Genomic DNA, 27,821 nt, shown 5'->3' with positions numbered 1-27,821 from the left:
TTGACTTACCTCCATGCCTATGTGAGAACATGGGCAGACAAGGGAAAGATGCCCCTTTGAGTGGGGAAGGAAGGTTTCACTATGCAGTGGCTGCAGCTTTAGCAGGGGTCTAGAACATGTCCTTTACTCTGCAATGTGGAAGACAGTGACAATGATCTGTGTTTAGCACTAGGAAATCTATGGGTGGTACAAAGATCAAATTACATATAAGCACAGATCAAAGCAAAGTCTTAACATTTCATCTTAATGAAAGTGGTAGTTTTTTTTTTTTTTTTAAACAGATCTTCCCCAACTGATTGAACTGTGTTCATTGCCTGTTTGCCGTGTGCTCACTTGAAAACTCCCTTGATCTCATTCATCCACCTAGGAAAAAAACATCTCCAGGAGCATTTTCTGTAGGCTAGTCACTGCAGAATGGCATGAGTTGCTCTGCCCCAAGAAACTGAGTCATTAGAACTCTGGGTTTGGATTCTAAATTAATTATTAGAAATTAAAGTACACATCTTTTAAGTTTAGAGGCATGAATGTGCCGTTGAATATATTTGTGTCAGAGAGATTAAATGAGCTCTTTCTTTTTTCTTTTTTTTTTCTTTTTTCTTTTTTCTTTTTTTTCTTTTTTTTTCTTTTTTCTTTTTTTCTTTTTTCTTTTTCTTTGTAAAAAGAGGGGTAGTATATACTTTCAGTCTATAGAAATCAGAATTCCACTGAAGAGAGGCTCAAAGTCAGAATGTGTTCCCATGCTAACTACATTCTGATTATGGAAAAAAAAAAAAAACAACAAACAAACTATTGGTACTTGAATATGAATTAGAAATGCATATAGAGCTAAATGGTTCTGGAGTATATCTTGGCTGCATGTTTTCTGCAAAATCTTATCAGTTTGCTTAGAATCTTTGAACCATTCAGGTTGGAAGGGACTTGAGGATGTGATCTTGTCCAGACTCTTAATCAAAGCAGGGTTGTCTATGGCATAAGACCATTCTACTGAAGACTATGCAGTCATGTCTTGAAAACCTTCAAGGAAAGAGAATCCAAAACTTTTCTGAGTAGCTTGTTCCAATATTTAATTATCCTCACACAGTATACAGTTTTTCCTTTTCATGTGGTTCCTGTTTTCTCATGCTTCTAGGCCACCTGGAACTTCTTGTTTTAATTTATGGCTGTTGTCTTTATTTTTCCCTTTTGCACCTTGGTGAAGAGCCTGGCTCAGCCTTTTTGATAACATGCTCTCAGGTATTGAAAAGTGCTGCTAGGTACAAGCCAATTTCCTCAGCCTCTTTGCAGTTTGTGTGCTCCAACCTCCAGAGCATCTTGGTGGTCCTCTGTGGCACTTAGATTTATCAGTGTTGTACTGGGGTCCAAAACTGGATATAATATACCAGTTGGGACCTAATGAGTGCCAAGTAATAATGAGAATATAAGAATAAAAGGGAGAATAATCCCTTTCCCAGAATGGACTCTGGAGGAACTCTTGCAACAAGCCTCCAGGAGAATGACAAACTGTTAACCTCTATACATTCAACTAAACAATCTAGCCAGTTTTCACCCATTTTGTAGTCTACCCATTTAAACTGTAACATCCCAACTAGGATATGGGGATGCTATGGGAGACCATATTGAAACCTTGTTATTACCAAATACTTTTTCAGATATTTTTGTATAAATTTGGAGCTCTTGGCTTCCACATCAAATTTTACTCAGAAATTCTGAAACAATGTTAATAATAGCCAGTGCTCAATAATAGATACTACTAGAAAAGACCTGAAAATGATTTAAAAATAGTTCTAACTATATAAGGTCTTTAGTGAAAACATATGAAAATTTAGATAAAACATGAATTGAGAAGTTTATCGCTTCTACTTGCAAGAGCTTATAGGATACTTGGATCAGTCAGTAGACAGAGAAAATACATGTACATTACTTCACTGGCTATTTTTCCACATTGTTGCATGTCTGAACAGAGGGAAAAAAAAAAAAAAAAAACATAAAAACTTTTTCCTCTCTGAAAAAGTCCTTATCAATGACAGAAAAAAATGTTATATTTAACCGGACACAGAAAGATAGCATTATAAACATGATGTAAGTGCCTTTTATTTAACTCTTAAATGGCTAATACCTTAATATTGAAAAGACTGTCATATCCCAGTAGCTCTAACTCTCTCTGCATTTATCTTGAATAGACAAATAATGCTATTATCCTGCAATCTAATACTATTATACTGCAATCTTTGGCTGATAACCTTATAGGTTTATTTTTTCTGCAAATTTCCAAAAAGAAAGAAAAGTCCTGTAAGAATGGGACTTGCTTTAGCAATACGTGACAGAGGGAGACAGAATTCTTCAGTACTGTAGTGATTTCCAAGCTGAAGTAAACACAAATATTTTGCATCTCTGTAAAAAGCAGACTAGTCACTAATCCCTGTTTAATCTCTTTGAAGACTTCATTATTAACATGGATACGTTGGGCTCAACACTTGTGTTTTTCATATTCAGAATAATTCTTAAATTAACAAATTATATCAGACAGCTTTAATGTGTTTTCTGTTTGCTTATGCCATCATCCTATACGTCTCTTACACTTTCTAATTTTCCATAACACTTCTGCTTATGAAGTTTTTCATTCTTTTTATTTTCTATTCTTGCCTGAACTGAGAATGAAATCATGACTTAGAATAAAGCATCATATAAGATCATATAAGCATATAGGAAATATGCACGATTTTGACTCCTTTGCAGGATCCTAAAGAAAAAAGATTAACTTTCTGCAAGGTAATTACTGAACTATATGTAACTACAGAAACTGAATGGGGATTATAGGCAACCAGAGACAAAATGCAATGAAAATTTTATAAAAATACTAATTCTGTGGGATTTCTTTCTTTTTTCCCCATCTTTCAACAAATGTAGTTACCTCACGCTTTAATTTCCTACAGCCTTTTGGCTTTCTATAACTTCCTATAAGCATGCATATAGTTTCTGAACATAGTATTACAAAATAGTTATACTCTATGTGTTACTGACTTTATAGTATTCAAGAACTAGGTATCATCCTGTAAGGTTCACAACTATTACTGTTTGGTATTCTGCTAACAGCTTTAGTTTATATAGTTATATAGCAGTCTGAACTAAACAGTGACAATTTTTTTCAGAATTCTGACATAAAACGCAAGCAGAGACAGCAAGAATGTTTGTGGAAGTGCAGAACTATCAATCACAGGGAAACATATGGCATTTAGGGAAATGCTGCTGAGAAAGTACTGCAGCCACTTTTGATGTAACAGACAATATAGTCAATTTCGCACACCTCTAACATGAAATTTTATTTCTATTTGAAAAGCTCTTATTTTTTAAAATGAGGAGTTTTCAGCATGTTATGTAAATAACAGTATTATGTTAAATGATTAACAGGCTTACACTTCAGATACCCAAAGAAATGGCATATCAGAAATATATTTAAATCTCATGATCTTGCAGGACTGATGGATAAAGCTTGTTCAGCTTTTCTTTCTCCATTTTGAGAGCTAGATTTACAAACAAGAGCTAATTTAGCTTTTTATTCTAATATCGAAGGTCTTAGGAACATGGACAATTTTGTTTTAAACAGATGCATTTCCAATGAGTATAGTTTTGACTTTTTCACTTAAATATTCTCTTTCCAGTAATTTAATACCCATCATAGCATGACAGAGTTTTTCTACAAAAGTTTAGCCTGGTAGTTTGCTTGGAATGTGTTTGAAAAATTATTGTACCTGGCACTGGCATAAAAAGTGGTCCTTATGCCCAGTGTGCACTGGTGAATATTCATGAAATCATCTGAAAGTTTTTTGCTACTTATCCAGAAAGGCGTTTCATGCAGAATAAATTTGAAATAGGTTCTGTGGCAAGTCTCCTTCCGTTTTCTCTCTTACGAAAGATAATGAAGTAAGGTATGAATTTTTCTGTCTTTCATGAATCCCAAAGCAAGAAAAATCTACTTTTAACGTTCATCCTAAATCGCTTTGGGAAAGATTCTTCTAACTTTAATTGACTCATTGTTTGTTTTGTAATAATCCCAAGCCATATGCTTTTTCAAGCTATTTAACTTGGGCTAGGTTGTTTTGGCAGAGAGCAATTAAATGTGTCCTTAAAAGGAATGCATATAATACATATGTCCTGTTAGCCTTTTGCTCTAAAGCCAAGCCAGTTGTGTTTTAATTACTGCATTGTTAATTGTAATTACAGTCACTAGTGTGCTTATGATATTCAAACTCTTGATCATAGCTTTGAAAACCTGGTTCAAAGAAACAGGACCGAGCCCCCATGATGAAAAGGATCCTATTAAAAACCATAATTAGCTACATTTTAACAACTTTTTTAAAAAGAAAACAAGTTTACATATGTTTTTGCTCTTCCCTCTTCTTATTATTTGGAAGGCTTAGTCTAAACATGGGTATTAAGTCAGGTTCTATTGTTATTTTTATTTACCAAATCCAGGATTTTAATCCATAAACTTTTTTTTTTTTTTTTTTTTTTTTTTTTTTTTTACCTAGAAATGTGTTTCATTCAGTCTCTTCAGTATTTGAACACCCTCAAGCTGTAGAAAAACAGAATGGGGAAGATCTCATGAAACAGAGGGGTTAGGTTTTTGTTGTTGCTTTTAAACCAAGTCTTGTATGATGCTGTAGGCAACTACTTTTATTTTTTTTTACTATGTCAGCTCTGAATTTTTAATTTGCAAATAGACAGTATTCATATGTACTAAAAGGCTTCTTTTAAGTGTTTTATTTTAGCTTTCTAAAGCTATTTTTTGATAGCTTATTATTTTCCATAATATTAATGTGCTGGATTTAGTTGAGAGCATCTAGGGAGTTTATTTTAAATCTGCTTGACCTGTAGACCCAATTCCACTTCAAATGCTGGAATTCCAAACTGGGAAATAGAGCTAAACCAGATTGCTTTGAACAGAAGATAATAGCAATTTTTTTTATTTTTTTTATTTTTTATTTTTAGGACAAAGATACAAACACATGTCCTTAATTAACTAATTCCGAAGACAGTCCAGCTTCTGCTTTGGACAGTATTTCTCTATAAGAGAAAGGATTATATGTTCAGCACATGGCGAGGTTGTTTTCCCCCTCTAGCAGTCTTGTTTTTCAATGTTAAAAGTGAGCAATATTGTTTGCAGTTACATTTCTCCCAGTAGAAGAAGCAGCAAAGCAAGGAAGATTTTCTCAACTAGAAGAAGGGAATTCGTAATATAAAACTTGAACACTCTTCTGTAAGATGATTAAATAGAGACAGCTTGAAGCTCTCTGCCTGGGAAAGACTGTAGTGTGGCACAATTTCCTTTTCTTTTCAAATGTCTCAGCTATTTGCATTATTGTATCCTTATCTATTGCACTTTGAAAAGTGTGGATCTGCAGTAGCTCTTCCTCACAGCTGAAGAACGAACTCAGATTAGGTGTATCACCCAGCTTTCACAGTTTTCTAGTTGTGTGTTCCTGTAATTACTATGATTAAGGTCATCCGTGCAGTTGTAGCTGTTTTGGATGGTTAGCTTCTCTTTTTTCATTTGTCTACAAATTCACTGTAGACATGAAGTCCTGTTCATTGACTTCTGTAGCAAACTGTTGGATTTTAGCAACCCTAGCAAGTGTTAGCTAGCTTTGAAGATGAGAACCTGAGGATCAAGAGGTGACAACAACTGACTGTCAGTTGTACAGTACATTGCAGTATTATGGTATTTATTTTCCATATGTGTATCGAGTAAGAGTTCAGAGAATATGAGTTTTAACAACATAATCAGCAAAATTTAATTTTCTGTAGCAGGCATAATGTGGATAGTTCACTTTAGAATACTGCAATCTGAAAAATTTGTGTAGGTTGAAGAGAAAACATTATTTTAGAAACTGATTTTGCCACCTAACTAAAATAGAAAATATTTTTGAAATTTTGTTTTTAATATCATGCTTGCCATTGAGTTTGTATGAAAACGGTAATTATTTGGTCTAAGTTGTACCCTGCTAACCAATGGAATGAAGCCAGCTAAGGGACTTACGTAAAATGTAGGCAAAAGTTCATATAATAATTAAAATGTGAATGTTTAAGTGCTTCTAAAGAAGAGATTGCAGCAGTGTCTGCCATTGTTTTGTCCAGTCAGTTGCCCCTTTAGGGTGTGTAAATACCCTCTTGTCATTTGTGGATGCTTCATTTAGGGGAGCAAAAAAATAAAATAAAGGTTTGGCATTTCAAACATCTGTTACAAGAGGGAGATAATCCCCATATAAAGGGAAGGAGTAGAAAAGATACAACATTTGCCAGTTGTGTTTTTTGAGAATTATATACTCAGGCAAAATCACATCCCTGATGCTTTAGATCTTCCTCTCTATGAGAGAAGGATGGAACTTGAAGACTGTTTGCTATACTATTTAGCACACTTCCTGAAGATACAAGTATTTTTGAGGATGTGTATGGAATGAATCCTTGAGACCTCTATTTTTTTTCTTCTTTTGTTTGTACTTTTCCAATTTGTTCAAAAATTCAGTGCATTCTCCCTACTTCTCCCTAATATTATGATGAACCAGTGCTGAGAATTCCAATTCTCTTACTTGCCTTTTCTTTTTTAAAATTGCTGTTTTTATCAAAAAGTTAAGAATACAGTATAATCTTTTCAGTCACTAGAATCTCTTTATCTTTCCCCTTTTAAATTGTCCTTTCAAAACATCTTTGATGCAGGTTTAAAGCAGGCAATGCTGTATGCCAAATAGACTAGCTCATTTATTGACTTTCAAATACATTAAATGTAATGGGATGAATGTCATGAATAATGTTAGTAATGTGGTTATTGTAAGTCAGTTACTGGCCTTAGGATAATGAGAATAGAGATTCTCAAGTTTGAGATGACAGAAACAGTAAGGATCTTCCTGAATGTTGGAGGCACCTTCCAGAATAAACAGGTAATTTTAGAAAGGATTTAAGAGGTGGACATACAGGATTAGAAAACTTAAGCAACTTGGCTTTATGTTTATTTTACTTATCACTCAACCATTTCTTTACTTAGGTTGCTACTTTGGGACTGTGATGATCGGAGTTACAGCTACTATATTGAGGTCTCAACAAATCAGCAGCAATGGACTATGGTGGCTGATCGCACAAAAATTTCCTGCAAGTGAGTTTAACTTTTTTCCTCTTATTTGCACAAAGCTGGAACTTGAAAACTTTTTATTTTCCTTTTGTTTGGTATTTAAATAGATGACTTTTTGATTGTGAAAAGAATGATCATTGCATAACCTATAGATCACAAATTCTAGACTAGTATAAGTACAACTTCAGGAAGTTGTAGGTTCTCATCTGGCTAAATATTTAGACTTTCAAACCAGGATCAAGTTGTGAAGAGCCAGATAAGTACTATGTTTTCCAGTTTCATTCATTCTCAGAAACAGCCCGGCTTCCATACATTTGGTTTTGTGAGCCCTGGGAGTTAAACCACGTTTGTCTAAAGTTCAATTTTATGGTTAAATCACCCCTTGTTGAGAAACGTGGTAGGGGAAAGAAGATAGCTTGGTAAAGGATTTTCTTTACCAAATGTATTCCACCCCTACCAAAACACATAGAAGCATGATACAGAGAGTTGAAAGGGATGGAGGAAGTGAGGGTTGGGACAAAACCATCACAGATCACCCACTGAACTCAGTTACCTAGCCTGGCCTTCTCTCAGTGATGACCATGTGGTCAGTGCACGTAGGACACGTACTCTGCTTTTGAACACGCCCCTTGCATAGGGAGAGGAAAAAAATGCTTCATAAAAAGAGAAAAGGGAAGAAAAAGTTTCATTTTTATTTTACGCTTCACTCAGAAGAATTCAGGTATGAACACTCTCCACATATTTACTCTCTATCAGCTTTCCTGTAATTATTGAGTCTGCTGATAAAACCTGTTGTTCTAATGTGGAAGAATAATTCAGTGTTGATAGCAAACTTAAACAATTTGATAGTTCTAATTCCAACTGGGACTGAAAAGATAGGCTGCAAATTTATACATGTTACATATACAGAAGCTAGGTATGCCCAGCAATCAGTGAATGTTGATAGGATATAATCTCCTGTCTGATCCCCAGGGAAGCTCAGACTTATAAAAATCTTATTTCTCTCCTTCTTTCTCCCCAGTCAGTTTTCGATAAGACATTCTTTCTTTTGTGGGACAAAACTGAAGTCATCAGCTGTGTAGCGACAGCTGCCACCCATCCTGTATTAGTGCCAAGTTGTTGAGTTATTCAGTCCTTTTCTAGCAACACCGCTGATGCACATTTCCTAAAGTTTTTGTTCTATCTCTTAATGTATCCAATTCAAAGATGCATTTACAGTGCAGGCTAGACATGCGGGTGAAGGAGAACTTGACACATTCTTTCACTGTATGTAAAAGACAGGGTATTGATGAGCAGAAATCCTGGGTTCTGCGTTCAGTTCTGGAGAAAGTGTGAAGAATATGTAATCATTTTCAAAGATATCACAGTGCGATGGAAAAAAAAAATTTTTTTCTTTTTTTGTTTGTCCCAGCAGTGGGAGTAAAAATGTTTTGCGCTTCATATTTGTACATTTTGATACTAATAGCCTAGACCAGCCAAAAGGAACATTTTGTTAAGTATGCACAGTGCAGCTGGAATTGTCAGTTGATTGCTCAGTTCAAGTATCTGTTCATAATGTTCAAACCAGGGGTTTTTGAAACCCTTAACCTTGGACAAATATAGGTGCATTCCTGAACTGCAGGTAGCTGTTGCCTCATGATACACACTTCAAGTTATTGACTCAAAACATAAGTGCTCTGGCAGTTCTCAAAGCAGTAGCTGCAGGAACTGTTTTCATGTGAATTAAGAGAATTGTACTTTCCCTAATTTCTTGCTCTAACAGACATGCATCCAGCTTCCAAAATGACAGTCTTAAATTTAAAGTCTACTGATTTATAGTGTTGTAACACTGTCTCTACCTGTTCTCAACAAATAATGCCCTTGTCCTAAAACTTAAAATTACAAAAGCTCAGTGAACTCCAGAACAATTCAATTTAGCAAAGAGTAGAAAATTGTAAAGAAAAAGGATCAATTTGAAAAATCTTTCATGTATCTTTTTCATTTGAAAAATGTTTCCTTTTAAAACTTTTTATCCTCTGCAACTACATTTAAATACTATATAACCTGTAAACGCGATAAGTTAAAAGATTTGTGGAATGCACCCCAGCCCTATCCCTCAATTTTCAAGCGATTTATTGGCATTTGAGAGCATTTTGTTATTAAATTTAAATCTTTTGCACTTTATGGTCAGCAAATCACATCTTTACAGCCACCTCACCAAAGAAAACTATTTAAATACATTAGATTTTCAAAAATGCTGAAGTGACTTCAGCTCAAAAATTACTTTGATTGTAATAGCAGATTGCTACATCTAAATAGTACATGTATATGTACATAGATACATATACATAAAATGTTTATAAATTTATACATTACATATTCATATACATAAAATAAAAAGCTTTACAAATAGTACTACAGAATTGGCAAAGGCTACAAAAATTAGGACTTTTTTTTTTTGTAAAGAACAGAGGATCATAATTCCTTACAGTTAGAGATGGACCACTTCCATTTTATTGAAAAATGGTGGTACTATGACCAAAAAAAGCTAACATTTTATGGTGTTCAACAATGGTTGAGTGTAGAGTGGAAGAGACATCATCATTCAGTGACTCATGCACTGAATGAAGCCCCTCACTTTATACTTGTAGGGCAAGGTTTCAGTTTGGTGAAGGAGACATTTTAATAAACACGAGAAAATTGAACCACTTTCAATTTTTCAGTTTCTGTACTTAAAAAATAATAATAATTGGAATATGTGGATTTCTTTCTACAAGAAAAACAAACAAGTTATTTTAGCTTTACAGAGGAGACGAAGAGCTGGATTTTAACCAAGATAACAGATGCTGCATTAAGGCAGAAATGGTGCAATTTGTCTGTTTTACCATTATAGGGTAATGGTTAAAACACTCCTGTTAGATGCAAGAGATTTTTTTTCTCTAGTACTTCGATTTTAGTTTCTTACTTAAGCCACTTTATCAAATGTGTTCTAGATTGAGTTCTTGTATGAAGTATTTTGTGGACTTTTGTGCAGAGTACAGGCATCTCACCTCCCACAGGGCTTTTAACTTTTCATTTACAGTTAACAGTTCATTCTGTCTCTGTCCTTCCCCTTACCATGAATACATTGGTATATTATGCAAACATCTCAGTTCCAAAAGAGAGAAATTTGACTCAGAATGCCTTTTAGTCAAGCAATTCAAGCACTCCCAAAGGACAAGCAAGAATCAGTTTGTGCGCTGTGCCTGACTCATCCTAGGGTTTAAGGAACCAGTTAAGGATTCTCACATTTAGCAACTTGCCATAACCACACTACAGCATAATAGGACAGAAGCAACTACACCCTTGTCTCTTCAGTCTTCACTATTATTATGAATGCAACAGCCCTCTCTCTCTCCTTTGGAGTTTGCAACTATTTTTTGTCTCATCTGAATGCTGATTTTTTTTAGTGAATGCTAGGCATCCTAGCACTCAAAATATGGACTCTAATCACTTAGTTTTATGCATATCTTTGTTTAAAAAATAAATAAATGTAGGTATGTCCTTGGGATTATGATTGCCTGTTTGACTACAGGTACCTCTCAGAGCAACTGTCAACTGAGAATCTGTTATTTAATATTATTATATGTGTATTTGTGTGAGGCTGAAATATGAATTCTTTGAAAAAGTATACCGCAGGTTATCTCTGTTTCTTTTAAAAATTTTAGATATGTGAGTGAATTCTAGGTGGTTGATGACGTCTTGAAATCCTGGGCTTACACTTCCTGGCATTAGGTCTGGTAAATATCCTGCAGTAGACTCTAGAAAAGTAACTCGCTTGTTTTTCTGTGCAGAGTATGCAGCAGTAGCAAATGAAATTGGATGGAGTTAGAGCTCAAGAGAATTTCACAGGGGCCTATATTCAAAGAGATAGAATACTTGCAATGAGAAAATTTACTTTGCTAGTAATATTCTCTATTCTCTTTTTCTGTCTTCAAAGACATGTGGATAAGAGCTGTTTGCTTTGCTCTTCACTGCCTGGCTTTCTGTCTGCATACTCTTTCAGTGGAGTTATATTCCTTTGCTGAAGTCATTAGTGTGCTGCCTTGCAAAGTGATCTGTGAGGTCACCACATCATTTTGCTGCATCTCTGGCATGCGGGATAGAGTGACCCATAAAGGCAGCAAACACAAACCTCAACAGACTTCTCTGATGATTTTTAAGTGGCAAACAAAACAATGAGAAAGAAAATTAAATCAAATTCTGCTTAAATAGCACATATTGATTTTGGCAGTCTACTGAAGTATGAAGTTTCCCTTTAAACTCTCAGTATGCTGCTTTGGGTTGTTCTAATGATATTTTCAGTGTAGTATTTTGTGTAAATTAATAATTCAGTGCTCAAAGACAGAACCTGACAGACTACTCCTAACCTCCTCATCTCTCACAGCCTTTTAAAAAGGCTGAAGACAAACTGGATGTCTGTTATCTTCACAGGGAAAGCTTCCTTACCTCCCCTAAGTGATAGCCAATTAATGCATACTGGTTGTCGTCTAATTGCCAATTTTAAAATGCCCTATGTAGGCATTTTTTTTCTTTTCCATAATAAACTGTTTTTCTCTACACAGTATGACAGTAATGAAAAAACAGCCATGTTTTGTTCTATTTTTTTAAGCATTTATGATAAGTTGGCTTGAGCACGTTAGTATTGAATAATAGTCGTGCACTTGTTAAAAAAATTTGCTGACAAAAGGGATGAAAGTCAAATGAAAAACAAGATACCAAAGGCCAGTAGGAGTCAGACCTCAGAGTTAATGACTATTTTGATAAAATAAGTCCCATAAAGACAAATATGAAACAGGCTATCATGAAGGTTATCAACAGAGTATCGTTTTTAAAGTTCTCTTGTATAGTTACTGTGAAATGGATGTAATCCATGATAGCAGATGTATAATGTGCAGTTTCCCTGTAGGAAAAAAAAAAAAAAAAAAAGGAATTGAATACTCTGACAGAATTTGGGAAACAATAAATATTGTTTATTTATGAGCAGTTCTAGGGCAATTGATATCAACTGTCTATATGGCTGTCTAGGGACAGATTCATCATTTTCCTGGTGAAGGGCATGGTTTCATTTTCAAAAGGTTTATAACACTAGTGGGGTTCTGCTGGACTTGTTTCAGGTCCTGTTCTCTTTAATATTTTCATAAATGACTTGGTTGAAGGACTTGGAGCTATACTAGGTTTGTGGATGACACTAAATTGGGAGGGGCTGTTGACTCCCTTGAGGCTACCCAGGAGGCCTTGCAGAGAGATCTTGACAAATTAAAGGGCTGGGCAATCACCAATTGCATGAAGTTTAACAAGAGCAAGTGCCTGATTCTGCACCAGAGACCCTGGATAAATATAAATGGGAGATAAGAGGCTGGAGAACAGCCTCGTGGAAAGGGATGTGGAGGTTTTAGTAGACAGCAAGCTGAGTATGAATCAGCAGCATGTCCTGGAAGCCAACAGGGCCAACCATGTCCTGGGGTACATTGAGCAGAGCATTGCCAGCTGGTCAAGGGAAGTAGTTGTCCTGCTTTACGCTGGTGCAGGCTCACTGTGTGCAGTTTGGGGCACCACAATCTAAGAATGGCATAAAACCATTAGAGAACATGCAAAGGAGGGCTACAAGGATGAGGGGTCTGGAGGGGAAGATGTTAAGGAGAGTCTGAGGTCCCTTGGTTTGTCCAGCCCCGAGCAGAGCAGGCTGAGGGGAGGCCTCATGGCAGCCTGCAGCTCCCTCACGAGGGGAGCGGAGGGGCAGGCGCTGAGCTCTGCTCTCTGGGGACAGCAACAGGACCCGAGGGAACGGCATGGAGCTGGGACAGGGGAGGGTCAGGCTGGGGGTTAGGGAAAGGGTCTGCACCCAGAGGGTGGTCAGACACTGGGACAAGCTCCCCAGGGCAGTGGTCATGGCAACAAGACTGCAGGAGTTCAAGAAGCACTTGGACAGTGCTCTCAGATAACATACTCAGAATTTTTGGGTGGTCCTGAGTGGAGCCAGGAGTTGGACTTGATGATCCTTGTGGATCCCTTCCAACTCAGGATATTCTGTGATTCTATATTGCATTATATCAACTTGTTTTTCTGCTGGACTCATGTTAATTATGCAAAGTATACTGCTGTTATGATAGATGTTTAATAACTTCCAAACATAATTTCTTATTTCCATTGCTTATTATCTTATTATCTTATTATGTAATAGGTATTTCAATTCCTAAATTCCGAGCTCAGTTTCCTCTCAATTTTTTTTATAGTTTGCCTGGATGTAATTAGAAGTTTCTTGTGAAAAGTCCTTTGGGATGTGGATGCAAGTTTCATTAACAAAATTTATTTTTCTTTAACTGCTCCTGTTAATTTTTCAAGAATAATTTTCAGCCTTGAGGTTTATTGCTATTGTTCAGTGTTTCAAATTTTCATTCTATGATGTCCTGTGTGCTTTTTGAGTTTTCGGACCCTGCTTATTTCCTTTGATATCAAGTTGCAGGTAAAGAACACTCTAGAGAGATCCAAGGCTAAAAACAATTATTGCATTTAACTGTTCTAAACAGCTTTTTTAATGCACAACAAGTGTTTTTCATTTTGTTTAAGGAATTAAAGGTAGAAAATAGTTCCAGTTTGCAAAATATTAGTGACAAACTCTTTTTTTTTCCCCCTGTGTATATATGTGAAATCATAGTAAACTCTATCATAGTATGGATATTTCTTTTGATTTAAAGTGATGTACTCATACATGTAGCTCCTCATACTTTACCACAAACATAGAAGTTTTTTCCTCTTGTCCCCCTCTGTGATCTCATCTGCAGTTCACTCATACCCACTTTCCTCCATTGCTTTCTCCTTAACCACTTTCATCCGACCATCTTCTCTTATAATAAAATATCTTAAACACTTCTTAGCTGTTTTGCCTTTCCAACTGTCCATATGCTCACATTGTTTCTTCTGTGGCTTCCCATTTGTCTCGCATGTATTTATTATCCTGCCATACCAAGAAAGAGAAAATAAAATTTTTGTCTAATTTTTGCCTAGTCCTTAGTTCTGTTTCATGCCTGAGCTCCCAAGTGGCAGAGTGGAACAGGATAAAAAGAGTTGTTCTTATACCTGTTACGTCAAGCAGTGTGTTTAAAGCACAGCTCATCTTATTGTATGTGGAGTTAATTTCACAGCAGAAATGTTCTTGTAGCTCATGTCAAACAGAGTGTATTTTGACCACAGTTCATTCTATTTTACATGAAGTTTAATTTCACAGCAACTCTGTGAAATCTGAATGTCTTCTCTAAGTCCAGATCTTGGTGCAGCCACATTCATACAATACAAAGATGAAACATAGTTAAGCAAGATGTCTGGGAAATTGCTACATTGTTAAGCTCAATTTCAATTCTCACTTCAGAAAAATAAACTGAGGGTTCTCATTAATCTGTTCATTATGCTGCTAGTAATGCCTACTGAAGCAAGTCAGACAGATATAAAGGGTCATTTTGTGTAATTATTGAGCTTAAAAGCCCTGAACGATTGAGGCACTGAAGTACGTATTTTACCTTGTGTTTATATGCTCGCATTTTGAAAGATTCTCATAAAGCAAAAGAAGAAAGAAGCTGCAGCTTCACATACCTGCCTTATTAAGCACAAAGATTTCACAGCCACAAACCAGAGTTGTATACTATTTCAGAACATTAGGAGGCTCTTGGAAGCGTGAAGATTCTGCATCTAGTATTTAATTTGCTGGCTTTTATTTTAGCTGAGTCTAGTTTGATTAAGAAAGGCCTGGTTTCTTTTAAGTTATTTCTTAACAGTGATTCAGGATCACAAGGTTTTCAAATTGCTAATGTCTTATGCTTTTTTTTTCCACTGTTATTTTCTGTTCCTTGTTGCTTTTCAGCCACAAATATGCTTGGATTTTTTGAACAAGTCTTGAAAAGAGCAATAAGGAGTTGCAGACTGCAGTGCATGTCATTGAATGCTATACCATGCTGCAGCTCTGCATGCACCATAGGCATTGAAGCTTCTTGTATAGCTCTTTTTTGCTTTGCTCTGCTTTGCCATGTCACTGCCATGTTCTCAGGATGTTAATGTGAGGATGGTGCAGAAAACATCATGGTAACACTGACATGAATTTGGATGTCAGCTCAGTTCCGCCTCAGAGAAAACAAGCGATAACCAATAATACTGATAGTTCTATTAGGTGTTTTTCTCCCATGCAATCAAAGCCTTGAGTGTGTCTTTGGAGACCTCTGAAAACTGTCGAGCTACTGATATAAATAATTGTATGTTTTAATATTTCATAATATATAATCTAGAAAAAATACATTTTGATGAGGGGAGAAGAAGGAAACTTGAAATAATTATTATCCCAAAGTGTGTCACTGATGTACACAAAAAGCTTTATAAAAGGAAACTCTATGGAGAGCCGAGCTGTGCTGACCGAGCTAAATTACTCTTGCTCTTTTCTGGGTTAGACTAAGCACAGAGAAGACTTTAAACCCTTAGCCTACAACAGTGAAATCCCATGGAGTTTTCCAAACCTCTAGTGTTCACTAGAAATGGGCAACCTGATTCATATGTTGCTGAATTACTTTTCACTTTAACTGTTTTGTTTTGTTTTTTAATATTTCAAACAGTCTGATAAATCCTGAAGAAAGGAATAGGCCTTACTCCTCCATGAGTGCTTAATCTACTTATGAGTATGATATTCTGTTGATCATGCTTTGCAGTAAGCACTAGTTTTCTACTTCTCTTTGATAAATAAAAAGAAGTTTAATTTTCATAGTAAGAAATTGAGTTTAAAATGCATGTGTAAGCACTTTTTTATTGAATGTTTTTTCAAATAAAATGTTTAAGTTTATGTAAAATATCTATTGTATAATCTCCCAGATAGTCTCACATTTAAAATAGAAATCAAATTATTTATTTTTATTCATTTGTATCAAATAGCAATAATTATTATTTACTACACTGAAATTTCAGTAGAAGTTAAACTTCCTAATGTCTTTTCCTTTTTGATTCTTGCCAGATAGCTTTCTAATGGTTTTGTGATAAAACATTAAACTTTTAAGTTATTCTTACTGTAAGAGATTACATTTTAATATAAGCTAGTTCTCACTCTTTACAGTTAACCGTTGCTTTACTGCAAGGGCTGGATATAGCAGGGTTTTTCAGTAAGCATATTTTCATTCTGCTTTGAAGGGTGAAAGCACTTAAAAAAGCAAGTGCGTCCCTAAGAGAAGGGAGAGGGAGACTGTCTTAATTGTTTTATGAACCCCATTTTTTTTCCTCATAATCAGATATGCTCTTTCTCTCCTTTTCTTTCCTTTTCCTGATTCTCAAATTTTTGGGCTCCTGTTTATAAAGCATAGTGTCTTTGGTTTAGCCACTTAGGGATTTGTTTGCTGTGTTATGAATGTGGATGAGATTAGATCTGTCTGGTTTCTGGCTGCTGTTCTCATTCTTGCATATTCTGCACTAACCATCCTTTCATTTATATGTTCGTCTTTGCGACTACTCATCCCTATTGAATTTGAGCAAGGCCAGCTGGTGGCAGAGTTGCTGATTTTTGTGCTGCCATCTAAATGGTCATGATGCTTTCATGCCATGGTGCTTTCATCACAAGCTGTTGCGCTGTCATTTATCTGAAGCATGGCCTTCCTGTACATTCCTTGCCTCCTGTTTTTGATGCCTGTGAGTTTTAATCCAACATAAAGTTCCAGATGATTTCTCAAATGTACAGAAATTGATGACGTTTAAATTAGAATTTACCAATGCAAAGTCATGGGTTGGGTAATGCAATTTCACCTTCTATTCTGACACAGCAGCTTTTCAAACTCACTACTGAGCAATAGTTGAAAGACTGTTGCACACCAGTTTGAGTTTTTGTTTGAACAAGCAGTTTCTAGGGCTAGCAGTTTCTAGGGCTTTTCAGTAGGACTTTTGATTGTAGTTCTACCTCTTTCTTTAAAGATTATATTAATTTACTTTACACTTTCACCTTTTCATTACTGTACACTTTTCATTACATGCACTTTGGCATTTTATGGTAAATCTGTCATTCTGAGACATCAACCACCTCACAGGCTTTTTGTTTCATTTTTCATGTGCATTGGGTAAATTCAAATATGCTTCATGTCAATGTCTTTCTCAGTCCATTTTATTTTTCCTTTAATGCCAGAGATACAGCATTCCTTCATAGGCAGAATATTTGGGGGGGGCTGTTTCTGTATATTTATCATATTTGGTGAATAGATGTTGCAGAGTTAGTACTTAGATTTTAAACAGTGTGAATATTGTCACCTTCAGAAAATTAACTTCTCTATGCAGAGAAGTGCTAGATTAAACCAATATGAGCAAGGGAAAGCTTTTTTTCAGAGGAAGTGAAGGTTCTTACCACTACTGACATCACTTTCCCCGTGCCTTTAAAAATATATATTTTTTTTCCCTTAAGGTACTAATTTAATTTCCTCCTTCCAACCTACCTAACCCACTAGAAAAGGAAGATGATGTTTTTCTTCATATTTCCTTTTAGCTCAGTGAATAGTTCAGTGAATGTTCAGCTATTTGGCATGCATATTCTGGAGCACACTCTGTGTAGTGGGTGGGTTGTTGTCCTGGGCAATTGGAGAGTTGGCTTCAAGTTCCTGCTTGGAAGCAGAGGGAGTTTGACCTCCCCTCTTCTTGTGCTCCAAGTTAAGAGCCCTTATCCCACTCTACAGCGGGAGGGAAAGTGCTCCTCCCCTTCCATTTTGGAACATCTTTACTCTCAACTTTCCTTCTATTCTGCGTTTACTTGAATGTGGTACCATGCCTGTTTTCAGTATCTGCCACCAAAACATCTAATTACCAGTGTTAATGAATCAGGATTGGCAGAACCAATACTAAGTTCGCAAGGATGATTTGTGTTTTATAGGTAGGGAATGCTCCTGGATACTGAAGCTCTGAGACCCGGTCTATGTATTCATACTCCTGAGATGTAATCACAAAACTTTGTCCTCTCCCCTTTGCGCCTTTTCTTCTTGACTTAATCTGTCATTTCTGCCAGGCTGAAAAAGTAAATCAAATGATACAAGCACTGTTTTTAATAGTGAAATATGAAACCTCTATGCTTTTGGAAAGCCTAAGGGCACAGAAAAAAAAAAATAAAAATCTGAAATGCAGAGAATTAAATTGAAAGAAATATTTGCTTATGTTGATGAATGCAAGATTTTGAGACACTAAGATGGAGATCCGAGCAGCCCTTTTCTGAAGCAATGTATCTGGTCTGCAAACATTCTGTATAGCATAGAAGTACAAGAAATGAATGTATTCCTTGAGAGTAACAGCATGAATACGTGGATATATTTTTCCTGATTGCACTGTGGTCACTTTTTAATATTAAAGAATATCAGTAAGATGGGGAGTTACACATTGCATATTTTTTCACTGTATGACACTATTTACTAGTTGCAGACTAAATGTGAAGATAACAGGAAATTATCACTGTGTCATTTACCGGGATGAAATTATAAGTAAACATTAATTTTGTCTTCTAAAATGAAATTAAAAACTGTAGTCAGAATCTAGGCTGTTACTCTGTATTGAAACAAGCAGTACAGTTTGTTGATGGTCAGTCTCACCTATTTGACATTCTGCTGTTTGCCATGGAAAAGCTATTTTATAGGGTAAGAAAACTTGATCTTAGTAGGTTTATTCCTCTTTTTGCTTTTACACTGTGGTTGAGCTTTACCTCAGTGTGTTGTGCCCCTCTCAGATATTTTAAATTCCTGCTCTCCTGTTTCTGTGGTTGCTTGCTCGCATGGGCTCTGAAAATTGACTTAAATATTTCCCCTCAATAAAGCACCTGGGCCCCACTTTAACCTATGACATAAAGCCTCTTGACCTATGACAATTCAGGAAAAGCCTGTTGTCTTAACAGCTCTTCTCCAGCTATTGCCAACTCTGTTCAACGTAACAAAAATCCAATTTTTCTTAATAGAAGAAGAATACTACTCCTCTCTTGCATTCTGTTAAGCAAAGTTTTGTTTGTTTGTTTGTTTTTTCCTCCAATCAGCACAAATTCACAGCTTTTGTGTCAGAACTCAAGGATGCTGATTACCACTTCTATTTTACAGAAGGATCCTGTGGCAGTACATCAGATTGCACTCAGTGAGTCAGAGCACACACATACCTGCAGGCATGCGCATGCCCACACACACATACACTCTCAGTACCTTTATAAATAAATACCACTACAGAAGTAATCCAGATAATAGATCCCCTATGAAACTGGCTCATTTATCTTCTTGAGATTGAAAAGGGATACCTTTTCAAAACAACCTTTCACTGTTGTTTTGCATTTCTGTTTGTTTACTTTGAAGTTGATTGTTGCATCTGACAACCCAATGAATAGGAGATGCCCAAATGTTCATGAACTAGATGCTGTTACTATTCTGTCTTCAGTTTCCCTTTCTTGCAGGCACAATCCTTAAATACAGCAACTGCTGACATCTTGTATAGTCAGGTCAGTCAGATGTTAATGCATCTTATGCTAAATGTGGCATTCTGCTTTCTTTCTAAAGATTTGCACTAATTAGATTGTTGGTATTCAGGATCTAATGTCACTAAAACTTTGAAAAGTACATGTCTTCTTCTGCTGGCCAAAACAAGAATAGTTGTTAGCATTACAAATATTTTGTGTAAAGATATATACAGAATTAATCCATTGATTTATTCACAGTAGTATTTGTACCTGGGCAGATTATATCCATGAATCACAAAAAGGAAGAATTATAATGTCTTTAGGCCCATCCTTTGGGGATTTCTGTACTATATGGCATACGGTGTGTTTTTTACAGCAATACTTCATCAGTTTGTTTCCTGTACTTTAAGAGACAGTGCTTCCATTCTGCTCTTTGCTTTTCCTACTGATTTCCCACAGTAATTTTTTTTTCTTGATGCTAGTACTGAACATCGTGTTACCTAATTTCATCCCATTATTTTGTTTCTATCCCCATAAAGCAATTTTTCTTGCTTAATGGATTTTAACACACTTCAACCATATATTTATAAAGTCATTCTGCCTTTTTTCTGTCACCTTGTTTGCTCCTTAAACAATTTTTGCCTGACTTTATTTCATGCTCATTTGTCATAAGTCTGTTTCCTCAGTTTTTAAAATGATGCTTATTAATCTTACCCAACTTCTTCTACTTTGTCTCTGTATATTTAGCGTTAAGGTACAGAGTTTGGAATGAAATACTAAGTGTAGTTTTATCAGAATCACAAGGGAGGGCAGCTGCATTGTTTCTGTTCTATAACATGATAACAGAAACAGAAGTTGTGCTTGCTATTTTTGTCTTAATTCACTTTAGTCTCATGTCTAAAATGACTGCAGTCCTGGATGCCGGTTACAGTTTTTTCTAGGCAACCCACGCAAGTTTGAGCCTGAAGTCAGCAGGCTTTGTTTTCTGACCTTGAGGTTAATAGATAATTCAGCGTGGTAGGATAAAGAGCTACAGTTTTCCTCCCTTCCATTAGTAAACCTCGGTCCGTTTGTATTGCTGTTATGAGGAGGCACATGCTGATTTACTTTTTCCACTGTTTCATTCTTCTTAGAGGCTGCGGCTCAATTTACTGCATTCCTTGGATGTTTGACATGTCAATTAGATGTTATCGACAGTAATAGAAGGGTGGTTGCTGTAAATGTGAAGTTTTTACGAGTGGTCCATGAAATCGTGCCCAAGGGAATGTAAGAGAGAAGAGCGATGAATAGCGTTACACCACTTGCTACAAAGGAACTGATTAATAGGGAGCATGATTCTGCCTCATATCTCTCAAAATATTTTTTATGTATTTGCTGTTAATCAACTATTCCATTTGTACGAGAAGTTATATAATAAAAATAGCTTACAGACTGTCATAGGATTACAGGGGCAAGAAGCCCTCAAAGTTACAAACAGCCACCTCGTTGTATTACTGGATATGTTAATATGTTGGATGGTGCTTCATCTTTGCTATCTAAATGGACATCAAGAGCAATAAATATCGGTAATGAGGAAACACAACAAAACCAATTCAACTTCTAGGATTGTGCATGTGTGTCTTCTGCTTGCATGCTCTATAGTGTACAGAAAAGTATGCAAATAAGAAGAATTCCTAGGTCAAGATACTCAAGTCTACAACCTCTGTATGCAGCCACTGCCATTCACCAAGGGTGGAGGTGTAGATACCACACACACAGTTCCTGACACCGCATAAAAATTTAGCTCATTGTGTTTTGCCAGATGGTTAGCAGCAAATTGCTAATCATTTTTTTGTAGGATTTTGAAATATAAAGTGTATTTCTTGAAGTACAGAAAAACAACCCATTAAAATTTGTAGAATATCTGAGCAACCTATATTATATGAATACACAACTTATGCAATATAAAAATGCTACTTGATGCCTATATTGGCATGTGGATATATTTGACAAATAGTTGCTACATTTAGCTTTACTGTTGCTTAATTTGACTATATTTTAGTGGGTTTTAATGTAATATTGTTTCTAAAACAGCAAAAATGTAAGCCCTGAAGCTGTGAAAGCAGAGATTCTGTAAGGAGTCTTTTATATTAGATGGCTTTTAAAGAAGTCAGAAATTAAGTATAGACTTCAGTAAATCTAATTTATGTCAGAATTTTTAATAAGTCTGCTTTATCAAGCCCACATTTGTTTTCAACAATAAATCTCCACGTTTAGTTTCTAGAATAAATCATGTACAATAACAGGTTTATCGCAGTTTAGTGAAGTGTTCTTACGGCTGTGAGGTATACAGCTTTATATAGATATTTTGTTTGGATTTGCCATAGCAGTGGAGGGACCAATCATAACTACAAAAGTAACCTCAAGTTTTGTTCAGATTGTTTCTAAATTGTGTCTATTCAATATGGGAAACATTTAGAATAAAACTTTGGGGAGTATTCCCAAAGGGGGTGGGTGGCATTACATACTTTCTTGTCAGTATATAGCACAGTTAAGTAACAAACACTGCAACAGAATTATTTTTATTTTATTATCTCTTCTGTTAGTATTGCAAGTCCTTTGTGTTTTTTTCCCCTTAGTAGACACTGGATAAAGTATGTTATAGTCCATTGAAGAGATACCAAATATAATCAAGATGCATTATTAGGTGAGTTTGTTTCTAAGAGAGCTGCAGAAAGCAAGCTGTTACTTCAAGCTTCCACCTTCCTTGCATCCTTAGAAATACCGGGTATTCAAAGCTGCCTTTTGTGAGTGTGCTGTCATGATGACAGCAGGATAGATGGAAACTCAGCTTTTGCTCTAAGGTTTTAGTTGAAGAAGATAAGGGGTAGAACTGTGCTTAATTTTTCTTAAAAACTAAAATGTAGATGACCTCTGAGTCCTCACAGGCTTTCTCATAGTCCTCATTTCCCTTCGGTGGGGCTTGGGAAGCAGGATGAAAAAGGGTTGGCTGTGCCAGATACCAACTTTGACTGACTTCTATGCTTTATGGATTTGACCCTCTGAATTAATATGTTAAATTACAGCTTTAACAGAGAGGTAGTTTTATTTCACTTTGTTTTTTAGTACTGTTATAATGGAAAACATGTTTTTTATAGGCAATTTATGAGGTAGCTGTAGATCTTTGTTTGGGGTATTTTATAAAGAAAAAAATATCTGTGTAACAATAACTGTTACGGGCAATTTTAGTGCATGCTTCTGTCTTTATTTCTTAGGTACTCCATAGCAGAGGTTAATATAATAGTTGTTAATAAATCAGGAGGTGTAATACTTACCATGCAGAACATACAACAGTACTTCTCGAGTCTCAGTTGGCTTGCTTCTGTGTGCGCAAAATGTTTTATTTGGCAGCTTCACCTACTAGTTACTAGCTTGCTGTCTTGTTTTCATCAGTAGTCATCAGACTGATGCATGGAAAGACAACACAACTGCTCTTTCCTTTTGCTTTCATCTGCTTTTATAAACGTCTCCTTGCTCATCACAACAAGTGCTGTATTTCATTAATAAAAAAATGATAGTCATAAATTGAAAAGTCCACATCCAAATAACTAGGAGGAGCTTCTTCACTTATGAACTGAGGCACGTGTGGACAAACATTAGAAAACAAGATGGAGGCTACTTGCTGGTAATTGGAATTTTTCAAGGTGTGTGGTTAATTTCCACATTTGCTTCCCAACTGTTTCACTTCTTGGAGGGAGGAACAAAAAACGGAGCTTGTGTGTCACTTTGGAAAATGCAAAGCTGCAGCATGCATACACGAACCTCGCATGTTTAGCCTAAAGCAAGCCATGATATGAATATGATATGGTTATTACATCTTCGTGAATGTTGTATAACAGCTTTCTCTTTGGTCTTATGTCTTTGGCCTGAGCCTGGTGTCAGCTATAATCAGAGCTGCTCTGGTGATCCCACAGTGTGGCAGTATTTCTGTAATGCCAGAGGTTTGTTAGAAAACCTCTGTAAGAGATAAGCTTTCAATTCTTTCCTAATTTGTTCCTTTTCGAAGAGGAGGAAATAAAGGTAAAGGGGATGGGTCACTCTTTATATCCCATTGTGTATAATAAATCTTTAGAAAGATTGCACGTTTTCATAGAGATAACTAGGCAAGAATTTAAAATGCTGAGAAAAGCCATTAAATTATCTAAGAGGTGAATTGCTATTTTAGAACTATAGATAGCTTAAGCAATAGCAAGCTATTGTTATAATTTATGTGGACTTTTTTTTTTTTTTTTTGCATTCTTCTTGCAATAGGCTAATAAAGAAAAAGACAGGAAGAAACATGAAAGTGCAGGGGCTTCTAATGATTTTTTTTTCTTCCTGTGAATAATATGGTGAATAGGTTGTGGGATGCACAGAGCCATTGAGTTTTCAGTGACAGCTGTTGCTGTTGGAGAGATGAAAGCACTTGGCCCAAGAGTCTGTTTATACATTTGAGCAGAGAAAGTGATTTTCATTGCAAGGAGCTCTAAGTGAGACGGGCAGAGTCAGAGAATAAGAGAGCAAAAGATAATTATCTAAATTATGTTCAGGCTATTATAGAAGACGAATATAGTTAAAATGTAATTAAATATGACAGGCTCACAGGATGCAAGCATGGCTTTGGAATGCTAATCATCAATTACTGCATCTCCTTAGGGGAGTCATGCAGAACAAGAGAGTTAGAAGTCGGATGGCTGAGGTGAGATGTAGAGTGTTAAATAAAACACTATAGGGCTGTAACAAGGCTAATTTCTTTTGGAAGATGGAACTGTGTTATCAGGAGGCCTTTGCTGGCCAAACAACATGTAGTGCTCTGCATTTCAGTTTGAGGACCCTAGTATAAATCTGAGTAGGCTGATAGTCCCTAGTCTTCTCTTAAAGATGACCATCCCAAAGTAAGGGCTACAACTGTTGACGATTGAGCAGGAAATCCCAATTAAATCAACCACTAAGATGTATTGAAAAGCAGGAAAAAAAACAACCTACATTTCTTGAATATTAAAAAATGCTAAACCCTGAAAAGCCAGATCTACTGCGTGGCATTCCTGCCCATGGCAAGGGGCTTGGAACTTGATGATCTTGAAGGTTCCTTCCAACCTGAGCCGTTCTAAGATTCTGTGAAAGTCAATTTTATAACAGGTCACTAATAAGGAATACAGAGATGTAAAAAGTTCACAGATGATAATGGCTGTTTATGGGAGAAAGAAGTTCTGTTAGCCTCGTAATGGCCATGTCCTAGGTATAGAACGATGGAAGCATTGCTACTAGCTTGAAAGGTTTGTTTGCTTGGAAAGGGAATAGGGAAAATGCTTGGAAAGGGTATAGGGAAGCAAAGGTGAAGAAAAGACAGTTACTACGCAGAAGTGTCTAATCTCAGACAAAAAAAAAGATGCTTTTGATATGTTTTAATTCTACTGTTACTTTTATACAATGACATACAAATGCATCAACATCAGAGATATGCATAGAATTTGGAGAAAATTTTTGTAAAGACCATCAAAAGGAATTATGAGAGTAAAAGGACTAGCTCTTGTTAGGAAAGAATAAAATAAGCAAATATGCATGGCTTGACTACACCTTTGCAAAACCTTTTGCAAAATGAAAGTTCTGCAGAGAAATTGAAATTATTTTAAGAGTACCAGAAGAGGTAACTTGTAGCAAAAGAAGAAAATTTAAAGGAAACTTAAAGCTTGCCTCAGATGTCGTTTGTTTAATTGAGGAACACCACTGAACAATTGTTATGGTTTGATACATCAATAGAAGTCTTAGTGAATTTATTTTATCAGCAAAAAAATAAAAAGAAATACAAAGAAAGCAGATATGCCATGATAATTTGTTGTCAGTAATCTCTCTTCCCATATGGTATAGTTACACTGCATAAATTATCTTTCTGCTGCATAATTATATTTGTACTGGAGAGGTATTTTTTATAAATACATATATATCGATGTTCTCAAATATCCTGTTACAGATGAAATTGTTGCAGATTTTTACTGATGGACGTTTGTCTTCCTTATTTCAAAAGTGACTTTTTCCAAATCCATTTGGCTTGTTTTCTGTTTTGCTTTTTCCTTTTTGCTAAGGAAATAAATTAAGAGACCTGATGTTCTCATTATCCCATCAAGTACTAATTCTCCAGTGGCAATATTCTTGAATTTTAATAACTCCTCTACAAGCTGTGTATAATTTTGTCTTTTTTTCTCCAATGGGAAGGGAATAAAATGGACACACACCAAAATACTAAATATTCTTAGGACTTAATTTATTGAAAACCCTATCTCCTTCAAGTCTCACATTCTTTTTTTCAATTTTATTTATTTATAGTATTTTTTATCAAGCTTTGGTATTATTAAAAGAATACTTATAATCTGAATCGGTGTAGCTAAAAGAAAGGACTTGCCCTGGGAAGTGGAAGAACTTAGGAGGTTCCTGCAGTTGCTGATCGAGATGAATGTTGTCAAAGGATTTTCAGAGGCCTTTTTCTCAACCTCTTGCTATTCATGGTGTTCTTCTCTATTACTGAATGGATGTGTTGTCTTTGGTGTCACTTCATATGACAGAATGTCATTTACTGCCATACTGAGAAAATCTGCACTGAACTCTAGCAGTGCTTTTTGACCAGCACTCAGAATTGCTATAAAAAATACATTCCCATTTATATTTTATTTCGTGGTCCCTAATTAACCTTTTTTTCTTGTCACAGAACACAAGCTCTGTCTTAGAGGCTAGGAAGACATAGACTGTTCTCAGAAACTTCCTTGGGATTTTAAACCCTTTTTGTTTAGAACATCTTAAGAATATTTTACAAACCACTGAATTGGGAGTTCTGATTTTTACATCATTGCTTTTCTCGCAGAGTCCATGTGTAAATGTAAAAGCATATACATTGTATAAACTGTGGCAATACTTTGTTGTGAGAAATAGTGTCGTAATTGTCTGATTGTCACAGCCACTCATCTTGGGACTCTATTTCAAGGTTAAAAGCTAAGGGACTATGTAGTTTACATGTGGCCATGAAGATTAACTGAGTGGCTATACTAGAGAAATAAGAGAAGGAAACTTGAGAAGAATTGTTCTTCTGTTTAGGGAAAAAAATGTTTAAATCATGACATCCTTTCAGATCTTGAGGCAGTCAAGAGGAGTCCATTCTCACTTTATATTTAATTTAAAGCTTGAAGAAACAGCCTGAGCTTTAAAATAAGGAGAACATAGCCACATAAGGGATATAAATAAACTGTGAAGTGCAGATAGGTAACAGCTGTACCTCTGAGGCCTGATTCAGACCTTGTGCTTCTATTACGATGAGTAACTGTAATCACACCCATTACTTCATGCAGTAATACCAGTAAACTACATGAAATTAGGTCTTAATCAGGCTCATAATCTTCTTTAAGCAAATATAACCTGACAGGATTGAAAACCTAATAGTCAACTAAATTAGACACAGAAATGCTATGTTTGTGTCAGAGATGATGATAGCTTTCTGCTAGGGTAAAATTCTAGTACGTGACAGCAAAGCTGTTAATACTACAAAGCTTTGGTGCACTCTACTGATGGGGAGTGGTGTTTTGTTCCAGTTTTGCTTTGGTCCCTTACTTCTTCTGTGAGTATTTCTGAAGGTATTTAGGACACATTCAGGAAAATTTCATCCAATGTTTTTCCTCTTCAGTGAGTTAATGTAGTTATACTTAACTACATTTAGTCACCGAAACCTTCCGTGGTAGAGTCTAGTTTTGCTAAACAGTTAAATTCTATATCTAGCTTGACTGTTTTATGAATAAAAAACAGTATTATATTCTAATATGTTTAGGCACTAATCTAATGCAATGGAAGACTGGCATCAAACTGAAGCCTCCAGGTCCCATTCTTCTCTCTGTTCCATTGTTAGTATGTTCTGTGGCCACAAAGCTGTGGTGGGAAGTGATGTCCTTTGCCTGCTGTTCAGGAGGCTCCATATGATGTGTCATATCTCACCCAAATTAGAAGAGTACAAATGAAGGCAGATTATAGTGTTCCTGATGTAGTTCCTACACTCCAAAAGTGACACTCTAGCTCTGGGAGGAGTGGTCTGGTCTCCCCACTGCCTCTGTGTCCGGATGGTGAATTGTCATAACACAAGCTGAGGAAAATGCTTTGTGTCATGCTTAGTGTCCTGGAAGAACGTGGCCCATACAAGGGAAGCTTGGATCCTCTGCCTCCACTACATGTTACAGAATGGAATGGAGAGGTTTGCTTGTT

General features: G+C 36.0%; 1 protein-coding gene across 1 annotated transcript in view; it reads left to right on the top strand.

Moving 5' to 3' along the window:
• BTBD9 (BTB domain containing 9) overlaps positions 1-27,821 on the top strand; it is a 124,872-nt gene that overhangs the window by 84,549 nt on the left and 12,502 nt on the right. Inside the window, exon 10 of the mRNA XM_068676573.1 lies at positions 7,040-7,147. Within this exon, the coding sequence (XP_068532674.1) occupies positions 7,040-7,147 (108 nt within the window). The remainder of the gene's footprint in view (positions 1-7,039; positions 7,148-27,821) is intronic.

The sequence above is a fragment of the Anas acuta genome, chromosome 3 (genome assembly GCF_963932015.1).
Source record: "Anas acuta chromosome 3, bAnaAcu1.1, whole genome shotgun sequence".
Classification (NCBI taxonomy): Eukaryota; Metazoa; Chordata; class Aves; order Anseriformes; family Anatidae; genus Anas; species Anas acuta.
This window is presented reverse-complemented; position numbering and strand designations above follow the sequence as displayed.